Source organism: Salvia hispanica, chromosome 3 (genome assembly GCF_023119035.1).
Source record: "Salvia hispanica cultivar TCC Black 2014 chromosome 3, UniMelb_Shisp_WGS_1.0, whole genome shotgun sequence".
Taxonomy (NCBI): Eukaryota; Viridiplantae; Streptophyta; class Magnoliopsida; order Lamiales; family Lamiaceae; genus Salvia; species Salvia hispanica.
In genome coordinates, this window is record NC_062967.1 from 2,482,980 (window position 1) to 2,495,535 (window position 12,556).

Genomic DNA, 12,556 nt, shown 5'->3' on the forward strand with positions numbered 1-12,556 from the left:
ATATTACCCGTTGATATTTGATGTTATAAGCATTAGAAGAGGACCTTTTACCGGTAATAATTTTTTTACTACTACTTGGGTGCATATATACACATGTATCGGATATTGGATACCCGATATCCAAACCCGAAAAAATCGGGTAATTGGATACCCGAAACCCGATTTTTCGGGTTTCGGATCGGGATCGGGTAGTGAAAATTTGGATTATCGGGTATCGGGTTACCCGATACCCGATCGGGTATACCCGAATTATCCGATTTGTTTTTTAAAATTAATAAATTATGGTTTTATTCTAATTAAATGTAATTATCTTTCTTAATTATAGTACATTTTAGTAAATTATTAGCGTAGGTCCCAAAATTCATAATGCCTCCCTCTCCTTCCCCTCTCCTGCTCTTCTCTCTCGCCTACGCCTCCCTCCGCCGCCGCCGCCCGCCGCCGTGTCGTCTCCTCTCCCAGCGCCGCGTGCTCTCCTCCCGGTCGCCGCCCTCCGTTTCTTCTGCCATCCGCGACTGCCAAAGCCATGGAAGACGCCGGAATAGTAGGATCCCGTCACTGCCTCTTTGGCTCTTATTGACATTGTATTAAATCCCCATGTCAAATTAAAGTTGCTGCCACCTCCACCTTATTTGAGTTGGATTTCTTAGATTATGTTTGAAGGGAAAATTTAATGTCTTGAGAATTACAATAAGTTTATAATTCAAAGCCTTAATTCTAAAACACACTAAAAATGGTGTATTGATTCTAAAAACACAAGAAAATTGGATCTTCATTCTAAATCAGAAGAAAAATGGTGTCTGGATTCTGAACACTAAAGAAAAAGGTGTCTTGATTTTGTATAGTTTAATTTCTTATACATATATTTAATATCCAACTAACAGTAAAAATAATAGTATGTATATGGAAGAGGGTGAGGATTCAACTTTGTATTAAATTTGCCAATCGGGATAAATAAGAATATTAAATAAATTCCTAAAGTTTGTAACTAATTTTTTTTAAAAATCAAAATCACAATCGGGACTGGATACCCGATTTTTCGGGACTGGATACCCGAGTCGGGTATCATATGATAACATAATGACGATATTACCCGTTGATATTTGATGTTATAAGCATTAGAAGAGGACCTTTTACCGGTAATAATTTTTTTACTACTACTTGGGTGCATATATACACATGTCATCGTTTCACATGCAAAATTCAAGCACCTCACTGCAACTGACAACAATGGAGTCGCAGCCCCAAAACTCCGGCGCCGGCGCCACCTCTCCATCCCCATCCCCATCTCACCTCGCGCAAAAACTCCGCCGCAACCTAGAATTCCCATCAAAATGGGGCGAGCTCAACGGCGCCATGGGCGACCTCGGCACCTACATACCCATCATCCTAGCCCTAACCCTCTCCCAAAACCTCGACCTCGGCACCACCCTCATCTTCACCGGCCTCTACAACTTCCTCACCGGCGCCCTCTACGGCGTCCCCATGCCCGTCCAGCCGATGAAATCCATCGCCGCCGTCGCCATCTCCAACCCCTCCTTCGCCATCCCCGAAGTCATGGCCGCCGGCATCCTCACCTCCGCCGCCCTCCTCCTCCTCGGCGCCACCGGCCTCATGCACCTCGCCTACAACCTCATCCCCCTCGCCGTCGTCCGCGGCATCCAGCTCGCCCAGGGCCTCTCCTTCGCCATCACCGCCGTCAAATACATCAAATCCGAGCAAAACTTCGCCAAATCCAAATCCGCCGGCGACCGCCCCTGGCTCGGCCTCGACGGCCTCATCCTCGCCCTCGCCTGCGCCTCCTTCATCCTCCTCATCAACGGCTCCGGCGACCAAACCGAAACAGAAACAGAAACCAACCAAATCGACGGAATCGAAATCGAAATCGATCGGCCAAATCGAAGGAGAAGTAGAAAATTCCTAAAATTCATCGCATCGATTCCATCCGCATTCCTAATTTTTTTGTTAGGGCTAATCCTCGCCATCGCGAGAGGACCTCAAGCAATCAATCACTTCAAATTCGGGCCGTCGAAAATCAGTGTAATCAAAATCTCGAAGCATTCATGGAAGGAAGGGTTCATAAAAGGCACAATTCCACAGCTGCCGCTATCGATCCTCAACTCCGTCATCGCCGTTTGCAAGCTCTCCACCGATCTCTTCCCGGAAAAGGACGTCTCGGCGACGTCGGTGTCGATCACCGTCGGTCTAATGAACCTGACCGGGTGCTGGTTCGGGGCAATGCCGTGCTGCCACGGGGCGGGCGGGCTGGCCGGGCAGTATAAATTCGGGGGCCGGTCAGGGGGCTGCGTGGCGCTGTTAGGGGCGGCTAAGTTGGTGCTAGGGTTGGCTCTGGGGGGCTCGTTGGTGAAGGTTTTGGTGCAGTTTCCTGTGGGAGTGTTGGGGGTTTTGTTGCTCTTTGCTGGGATTGAGCTCGCCATGTGTGCTAGGGATATGAGCACGAAGAGCGAGGCGCTAGTGATGCTTGTGTGCACCGCGGTGTCGTTGGTCGGGTCGAGCGCGGCGCTAGGGTTCTTGTGTGGGATGGTGGTGCATTTGTTGCTCCGGGTGAGGAGGGCGGGGGAGGTGAAGTCATGCTCGGAGTTTTGGTTTGATCGGAACGTATAGTATTCATGATTAGCCCAAATCGATAAAAAAGAATAATGTACTTCCTCTGTCCCGTAAGCGTGTGTACACTCTGGTTCAATACGACGTATTTAAATAAATTTTAAGGTGAGTGTGTATTGTAAATGAAGACCGAGACTGAATAGTGGTGGACCATTTGTTGTAAAATTGTGAGTATGCTTGGAAAGTGGGGGTTAGAAATTAGGAGTATATAGTTGAAATAGTGTACAAAGTTAGTGTACGCAAACATCTATGGAGCGTCGTACTGAATGATGAATTGTTCATATTCTTGTGGGACGAATTAGAGACTTATTGCTAGAATATGGATATGTAAGATGAAATTGGGAAAAATGCAAGAGTAGTAAAGTAGTGGACTACTATTTCATTGCAAGATGAAGAATCATCAATCACAACAGCCAACCATTTTTCATCAAATTAAGGCAGCCAAAAATTATTCATGGAGCTACTACACTGTCACTGCAGAAATCAGTACACCTACCAAAGCATTCCTCCAATTTTGGACCATCTGCAATAAATCAATAATCACATGAGAGAAAGAAATAGTATAACATCAAAACAAAACAGGAGAACTCATTTCAAATGACTATAAACCACACATCAGTTGGCCAATCGCAACTGATACGAGATATTAGAGTTCGTAACAGAGAGAGAGTAGCGACCAGTGATAAGTTGCCTGCATTGTCTGAGGGAGCAACGACGGCGACAGTAGTAGGCATAATCAGTAGGAGTAGAAGGAATGCAGGCCCTGAGACATGAAAATTTACAAGCAAGCTTCTGAGATAGAGTCATGGTGTTTCTTCCTTGTATGAAGCACTTGTTGTAGCACCCACCCCAGCAGCTGTACAATCTCTGTGCATCCACACCAGTTCCCAGCACCATCAAAATAAAGACGACTACGACGGCCAACTTCATCTTCTTCTTTTTTTGCTGCAGAGTGCAGAAGATGGGAGCTCTATATATAAGGCCACAACATTAGTAGACTTTATTTGGACTTGAAAATTGAATTCATCGTTGCTTTGACTCATGTAGTAATATACTAAATGTTCAAAACATCTACTTTCTGATTAGGTAGAAGTTACGTGATTTAATGAGAAGGGAAAATGACCATGTTTTTTTTTATACTTTTCTTGGGTTTTTTTGTTACACCATAAGTCAACTGATTTATTGCAGTGCAGCTATGAGATTCACGAGCATTAACTGCTACTCGCTCAGTTTGCAAATAGAAGTCTGGTTTTTTAATTTTGGTCCGCCCGCAAATAGGAGACTTGGTTCATAATTCACATCCCACTATATCATTCCACTCATTTAATATTAATTCTCCATATACAAGTGTGAATAAGTGTGATTCATATTCCACTAATGGCATGTTTGGTCATTTTTGTTCATGGATTTCCATAGATAGATGAGTTATCACTCCTACCAAACATGGCCTAACTTTCTTCTATTAATTTCTTTTAACATTTATTAAAATTCGTACCGAAAAGAAATGAGACTCCTATTCGTAAACGGAGTTAAGTACATTTTTTGGTCAAAAGTCAAATCTTATAGTAGTACTACTACTACATAATTAGTGTTACTCACTAAGTAAAACATAAATGCAAGAAAAAATAAATTTATGTACAACTCATCTCAGACAGGCCCGGTCCAGCCCACTTAACTAAAGAGATGGTAGAAGTGTTGTCCTCTCTTTATTGGTAAGTTTTCACTTAGGTTTCTTAGGCAACGCCAAAGTTAAAATATTGAGTAAAAAATTGTACTAGAATATTGATGCAATTGATGAAATATTGCAGCAAATATAAACTATAGTTACTTGATTGGAAAGAGAAATTAAAAAACATGATAAAAATACACATTTTAAATCATATAGTCTACCCACCAAACTGATTTTATTGCTTAAATTCATAAAATAAAACCTTTTTATCGGGACCAACACGACGATTTTGATGGATCACAACTCGTAACCATAGTGCAATCAACAGTATATTATTTTGGGCCACTAACTCCTTCAATATTCAGCACTAAAGCCTAATTCTAAAGGTTAATAATTTCAGTAGAAATTAGAAAACCATGAAGAGGGCAAAAAAGGCAACAAAATTATGTACAGTGATTGAATACTAGAATTCCAGGCGCCTCTTGCATCATTTTGGCTGGAAAAAAAAAAGGAAGCATGCGTCTACCAAAACTGCCCTTGAGTCTTTGTATCAGACTAGGCAGAGGTGACAGGTCGCCATCTACAAATTCTTGCCCAGCCATCACGCTACAAATGACTTTATATTATGGACAAAGTATCGAAACTCGCTTATCGGAAAGCCGCGGCTTTCTATGCACCCACAGCGGAGACGAGGACGATGATAGGATCGTGCCCTCTCGGCTGATGGGAGAGTTATTCTCCTCGAACGGAACAAGAACCACGCCGTCTTCTTTCCTAATTTATGTCGATCGAGTCGCCATCAAAGGGCTCTTTGACGGCCTCTGCATTCATCAGAGCAACCACAGCTTTCTGGACAGCTGTGTCAGCTCTGTGGAACAGCTTCTGAGCCTTTTCCCTCTTGAGCCTGGCCATTTTATACGCGAGCTGCGCTGCGCCACATGCATCACGTACCCTGAACTCGGGAAGATCGTAACTATCAGGTCCTTCGAGGAAATAAGGCCTCTGACTGGGTGATTCGGGCACACCCGTGTTCCATTGCTGGCTCGCGTTTCTCTTCCCTGTTGACCTGGGGGTGTAGGGGATCATCATCTGCTGGTTGCTATAAGAGGGGTATGATCCGAGCTTCTTTGATTTGTTTTTATAAAACTTTGGGCTGCCTGACGGTCCGGTGCTCAAGTAGAAATGTGCATCTCGTGGAGACAGTACCCTCGTTGATGGTGAAACATCGGAATAGTCGTGATGGAGACTGCTTGCGTACAACATCTTCTCATCTCCGAAAACATGGCCATTGGATCTCCTCCCTGCCATGATAGAGTGTTAATAGGTAACAAAAAGGACAATGGTAATATTATTAATAAACATCGATACAATTACAACAGGAAAGAAGTGAATACTACCATATATAAAACCGTCCTGGTCTGCCAAGGAAGCATGATGGTGTCCAGAAACTGGAAGTCTCCTGTGAGACCGTTGTTTGGAACCCTTATTGGGAACCTCCAAGCCCCGTGGTCTTAAGCAAAATGCAAACATGGGTGGCTTTTCAGGAGGAACCTTCCCCTGACTACCAGCAGAAAAGGCATATAATCCAGGAGAAACCTTGTGCTCCCAATCTTTCAGCTGTTGTTGATACCTCTCCCAAAGTGGAGGCTGAGTACAAAACAATAGCAGCAATGAGTCAAGGAGCAACAATACGAAAGACTATATGCATACATGACAGATGAAATCACTCGTATATAACAGCTCTGAGGCTGCTATGAACAACTAAACCATATATTTGACCATTTAAGTCTGTAGCTTTAATTATGTCAAAGGTTGCTCGACAGGCTTGGGAAAATAACAAGAGCCGCACTCAGTTATATAATTATTTCCAGATCCCTACCTAATGTCATGGGCTTAATCAGATACATGATCCAAGAGCTCTATATATTCGCCTGAAGAGACAAGGTACCGACAAACAATAAAATCTATGAGATCAACTTAAAGCATGCATGTCACAGAGGATTATATTTCTAAAAGAAGTCGTTCATTGATGCTTTATTCTCCTTTCCAGAAACACAGCTAAAATGCATTTGAAAAGTCATTCATGCTATAAATGAGAAATTATTTAACAGTCTAGTGTATTAGATATGACAAAAAGTTTTTTAACAGACGATATGTAATGCTACAAATTCTACAATTTGATTAACTGAGTTTTTGACAGACCTGCAGATGTCTTATTAAAGACATGCCAATTTTCTCCCTCTTCTCCCTCCAGTATTGATGTATAACTTTCGCAGCCCCAGTTGACCCCATTCCAGTCAGAAGCTTTTCAATTTCTTCATCTGTGAAGTTCAACCGATGCTGAGAATAGGAAACTTTTTCAAACATGTCTATCGCCTTCTCCAAGGACTCCTCAGATATCTCATCATGTTTGTCAGCACGACTATTGTGTGCCATCAACCACTGTTCATCATCACTATCCATGTCATATAAAATATGCAAAGGATCCATTGCCATTTCTACATCACTTTGGACTTGTCGGAAATACTTTATAGGATTCCGAACAAAAGGAACTTCATTTCCATGATCATCACTCTCCTCAACCAGACGTACTCCAGGGATGGGGATATTCTTTACGGATGCTGCACGGATATTCCTATCGTGGCATTCCTCATGCATCTCCTTGAAAAGCATCCACTGGCTCCGGTTGGGAAACTCCAGTACCCAGTCCTTCCCTCCTTTCCACATCATAGCATGTGAGTAGCGGTTGGTAGACCCAGGCTGTAAAATGTGTTTAACCTTATAGGAATATTTTGTAACCCCAGAAAGTTTGACAGCCAATCTCCATTCATTATGTTCATCAACTTCCAAAACAATATGTGCTCCACATTCTCTCCATCCTTTGTCCCCAATGGTGACTAGTACATTTGCAACACACTGAAGCAACTCCACATTTTTCTGGTTGTTACCAGAACCATCAGATATCCTCTTCAGGCTAGCTTTCCTAATTCGTTTGCAAGGAAGAGATTTTGTGCTTGGCGATTTTTGCTTTTCACTGATATCACAACCTACAAAAGGCAATGTGTATTGAACTTGAGTGCGTGGCTTCTTTGGTCCATTACTGAATCCATTGGGCTTGAAGTTTGGGCTTCCATCAGGCCACACTGGGGGCTTATGTCCAAATGGAGAAGAAACTGAGTTGCTTCCACTATGCTGCCATGAGCTTCTGAAGCCTATAGTGTTGGGTTTATGCATAAATTCATCATGCACTTTCCAATCCACATCAGAGGCCTGCCTTGATTCAGAAGATGGAATGTCAACTCTCAGGGCACCAGGTGTGGAATTAATCCTAGGGGCGGGAGTTTGAGATGTGATTGAAGTAGGCATAGATGAAACTTCGGGTGCATCAATCAGTTGGTGCGCTTCTTTCCTAGGCTCATCCTGGCATGGTTGACTAATAATTTTGGATGATGCATTTCCAGCAAATTCTTTGAGACATCCACCCCTTCCATCAATCTCAGGATTCTCCCTCTGGATATTTTTAGAGGAACGTGCATTCTCAGCAGCATTGCTTGCCAAGATAACACCTCTTCCTGAATCTTGTTGAAAACCAATGAGACCAGGAGCTTTAGCATCCAATTTTCTGATATTATTACCAGTAGTACCATTTTGAAGAGCACTGAATCTGGGTTTAAATCGAGCACATTCTGCACCTGGTTGACAAATAGCATCAGAACTTTCTGAAGAGCAGAGAGCATCCTGATGTTGGAGATTAACCCAAGCAAAACTATGTTCCATCAGTAGCTTGAGATGTAGAGTTAGAAAGAAAGTTGGTGCAGCAGAAAAGGAAAGAGCGAATTGAGGCACTTTTCCAGGCTTTGCGGCCAGACTAAAAGCAGACTGAGTCATCCTTTTATTACGGGCTTCTCGGGAAATACCCATTGGCAAAATGCCAGAAACATATTTCTTTTTGAAACCCTGGAAGTGAAAGAAGGAGAACCATTACTGTTAAATAACAGATCCATGGCAACTTCCAGGTCGCAGTATCTTAGCTATTACAAACACAGTTAGGGAGAAAAAAGAGGGATATAAAACCAATATTTCAAAAGTATAAATAGCATATGAATAAGTAAGATAAGAGAATACCTCATTTGACGAGTGTTTTAAACCATTACAAGGTACGCATGACTGGAAATTGCCACATTCAAGTTCCTTAATGTTGTCATACGTGCACTCTGAGATGGGCAGCTGTTTAATGAGCAAACAATGTTGCAGAATCTCCGAGTCCAGGTAAAGCCATCTTGAACATTTTAGCTTGGAGGAACTGTAGAATTCAAACACATGCTGTTTCCTTGGATCTTGAGAACTAGAAAGTTGGAACCTTATTGAGGTTCCAGGTAATTTCATGCCGTCATTACACTTTTCATCAAATTGACTAAAGACAATCAAGATCTGTAAGATCAAAGCTACAGCCTGTTTCAGGCAGCCTTCATATAAGAGAAATCTCATGCCATAATTAGTATCTATAAAAAGCATTTCCAGGACAACAGCAGGAGAACTGGCCACCAACACCCCATGTTGAAGCATAAGTATGTCATGAAGCAGTGAAAAAATCCCTGATTCAAATGAAGTCCCTAGACATGGTAATCCAGGTAAGCAAATCTCGAATTTGAATTGGTCAGATTCCAGAAAAGCATCTTTCAGTCTTAATTTGCCTTGACAGTCAAATGACCATAGTAGCTTGCCAGATCCTCCTTTAGAAGGTCGGCAGCCAACACCAACAGGGGAAAGTGGTGGTACAGTCCATGGAGAAGTTCTACACGCTTTAACAGCTCTAGACACAGAATTACCTCCTTCAACTGCCTTACGGTATTTTTTCCTAACATAAACCACATGTTTCTCACTTGGAGATGTGTGAGTATGCAGAGAGTTATTACCCCTTTGGCCATCAAGTAAGCTATCTACTGATGCAGATTCACAATCTGGATTACTTCTAAATATCATTGAGTCAACTACATCACTATTTGAGTAGTCAGTTTTCTCGGATGACAATGAAGAGGCCAAAGGAAGGTGCTTCAGTGAAGTCCTCTGTCTCTTTAAAGATTTTGGTGGAGCTTTGGCACGATGAGATTGACTAGCAAGCCATGACGCTATGGGTTCAGAATCAAGAGGGTCCCTTGTACAGCTATCATCACCCGCTGATGGAGCTGTTTGTCCACTATGTAAATCTTTGGCCCTTCTCCGCTTACTTTTCGAATTGTCAGGAACCTCACTAGGGAGAAGCAAAAGCTTGAATTTCTCATCTAGGAGATTAACAATTTCCTCCTCTCGGTCATCGTACTTTATGAGATGATGCTTAGTTTCCGAATTGTAATCATTCACAAGGCCATAGTACCAACTCTCATCCAGTGGCCAAAATATTTTTATCCTCCGGTTCAAAACCCAGTATGGATCCAAGTCTTCGGAAAGAATCTCATAGAAATGGCGTCGTTTCCTTGGGATGCCTTTCCCTGCATTTCCTCTCCTGGGTCTAAGATTTCTGCTCTGATCATCAGCTGATGCAGACGGTCCATCAGCGAACGACTTGGCCTGTCGGGTAAAAGAGACCCGAGCAGATGAAGATGAAAACAACAATCCATCGGCCTTCTGAGAAACTGGAGACTTCTTCAATGAGAAGCCAGTACAGCTTGGATCAAACCGAGAGGAGAGCATCCTTGCAGCATTCTGCTCAAGATTCTCTTCATCATCATCGTCCTCATCCACAAAATCAACAAACAGCTTATTTGATGAACTACCCATAGAAGGTTGAGACTTCTTAGTTTTAGCCTCGGCACCACCTCTATCACTGCTAAGTACTACATCCTTTTTCTTCTGACTGTTTCTCTGCTTTCTTTTACGCGGTGGAACATTATTATTTACAACTGGATTACATTCTTTCCCTGTGTGGCAAGCTGAACCAGGCTCACTATTCCTGTCATCTTCAACTTCTTCAGCTCCCACCTCCTGCTTTGATTTCACATTTGAACCACTAGACTTCACAGCAGGTTTTGAATCAGACTTCTGCTTTGATTTTGAACTAGAACCATTTATCTTTCTCTTGGATTTCACAGTTGAAACACTGTCATTACCCAATAGAGGGGTTGTTACCTGAGCTAATCGGTCATTGAGGGCCTCCCCATCCTCAGATTTAGTAACTTCAGCCTTGACTTCTCCTGCAGAATCAGCAGAATCAGAATGTCTGGTCGGCTCAGAACCTTGATCACTTTTCAACTTTTTCCTCCTCACAGAACCCCGTGGACGCTTTGGGATATTAAAAGAACTTCCATTGTTTCCCAAAGGCAACGAGATTTCATGCAGACCTTCACTCCCGTCCTTCAATTTTTTTCCAAAATCTAGCTCTGGTTTTACACCATTTACATCCTCCTTCCTACTCTTCTTAGCATCACTCTCGAGACTACTCAGGGGAACCTCCTTTCTACTCTTCCTTTTTTTCTTTTTAACATTTTCCCCATCATTTTCATCACAAACTTTCTTCTTACTATTCCTTACTTCAGAAAACTTGGGTTCATAGAGGCTCTTGAGATCTAATGAACGGTTTTTCTTAGGAATTTCAACGCCACCAGACTTTTTTTTGCTGCTTTCCATCAATAATCCCTCAATTTAATCAAGTATACACAATCTCCTGTGTTTTCATGTCCCACTTAGATCTGCCACAAATTTCAGACGAAAAGAAAAAGGAAAATATCCATGAATAACCCATCAAACTCTCCTGGAATACACCAAAAGGCAATTCATTTATCAAAATACGCCGATTTGATAGGCAAACTAAGAAAAAGCACGAAAATGAATGCACAGATTATACATGCAAGTATGTATCCGGCGACATATAGACATGAACTGTACCTATAATCAGAATTACGGCGCCCACGCCATTAGAGAAGTGGAGATCGAGCATGAAAGAGTTCTAATTCGAAAGGAATTGAGAGAATGGGGAAAAGGAGAAATTTCCAGCTTTGATTTGAAGCCCTAATTTGATTCACTGCTCTTTTTTGTCTATTTTGTTTTTTCCCCAAAACCTTTCCCTTTTTTCTAAAAATAAAATTATTAATTTTATTTTTTCCGGAAAGAGAAGGGAAAAATTTTAGGGTTTGTAAGGTTTTGCAATTAAGTGGAAATTATATTATTCAAGAGTTCCACGTGACCATATATACAACGTTGATTCTTAATTTTGACTGCTGAGATCAAGAAGTTGGTGTTGCAGGGTAATAAATAATGTACCAAATTTTTTGATCAAAATCCAGTTGTTGAGGCCTTTGTTTGTACGCGTTGACGAATAACTTGTTCGATGTTTAAACTCTAGAAAATGTTGACGTGGTTGTAGAAAATTTCTTTGAAAATTGTGAATGACATAATTAACCTTTGGAAGAGGCGAAATTACGATGATCAATACCGTTGTGGTTTCAAATTGAGGAAGTTAATGACGCGCCAATTTACATGTCTGGCCCCACGAGCTCGACAGTATTTAAAACTCTGCTTGCTCCTTCTAATTAAATGAATTTCATGCTATTCGCTAACTAATCCGTGTTTTATAAAATCAATATTCCATTTATTTACAAAAAATAATTTGTCATTTTATTATTTTCATCCATCAGAATTAATCCCATACTAAAAACAAAAAGTTATTTCTAATTTATTGCTCATCTTCTACCTATCTCCCATAAAATTACATATTTTTTATCTTCTTTTCTATATTTTACCAAAATTACATATTTTTTTATCTTCTTTTCTATATTTTACCAATTTCATAATTTCATATAGTTTACCAGTTTCATATTACTACTAAAACTCATGCTCTCAGATTATTTTTTCATGGACATCAAGAAAGGAATATATAATAATAATAATAATAATAATAATAATAAATAATACACTTCAACATTTTTTTTATATTTCATAAAACCCTAAGATGAAATGGAAGTTTTATTTATGGACGAAGGGTAGCATTATAAATTTATATTATAGTCACAGTGATGTATACGAATTAAGAGCAATAGCAACAGGCGGCCTAGCCATCGGCAAGCGATTTAGCGGTTGGCTGGGCGCCTATTGCATGAGCCCAACCGAAAAGAGGAGAGAGAAAAGACGAGAGCTCAGGTTTGGGCGGTGGGCTAGGCAGTCTCTCGGCGCCTATTGCGCACCGAGCACCGCCTAGCCGCATTTCTTTGTTATTATTATTATTTCCTATATATATACACACATATATATATGGCCCGTTGCACTTCATTT

At 41.4% G+C, this 12,556-nt stretch overlaps 3 protein-coding genes across 3 annotated transcripts; 1 reads left to right on the forward strand and 2 right to left on the reverse strand.

The window, feature by feature from the left end:
• The first annotated feature begins 1,213 nt into the window (after window positions 1-1,213).
• Window positions 1,214-2,862, forward strand: LOC125212210 (molybdate transporter 1). Its single transcript, XM_048112306.1, has one exon. The coding sequence runs from the start codon at window positions 1,228-1,230 to the stop codon at window positions 2,620-2,622; it is 1,395 nt and encodes a 464-aa protein (XP_047968263.1). The 5' UTR covers window positions 1,214-1,227; the 3' UTR covers window positions 2,623-2,862.
• A 132-nt stretch (window positions 2,863-2,994) lies between these two features.
• LOC125212211 (thionin-like protein 2) lies at window positions 2,995-3,552 on the reverse strand. The gene is made up of 2 exons (XM_048112307.1): window positions 3,300-3,552; window positions 2,995-3,145 (listed from the first exon to the last, which is right to left on the reverse strand). Exons 1-2 carry the CDS (start codon window positions 3,550-3,552, stop codon window positions 3,075-3,077), a joined length of 324 nt encoding a protein of 107 aa, XP_047968264.1. The 3' UTR covers window positions 2,995-3,074.
• Window positions 3,553-4,839: 1,287 nt separating this feature from the next.
• On the reverse strand, window positions 4,840-11,322 carry LOC125212787. Its single transcript, XM_048113046.1, has 5 exons — window positions 11,174-11,322; window positions 8,417-10,977; window positions 6,494-8,248; window positions 5,689-5,938; window positions 4,840-5,592 (listed from the first exon to the last, which is right to left on the reverse strand). Exons 2-5 carry the CDS (start codon window positions 10,913-10,915, stop codon window positions 5,066-5,068), a joined length of 5,031 nt encoding a protein of 1,676 aa, XP_047969003.1. The 5' UTR covers window positions 10,916-10,977; window positions 11,174-11,322; the 3' UTR covers window positions 4,840-5,065.
• Window positions 11,323-12,556: the final 1,234 nt, after the last annotated feature.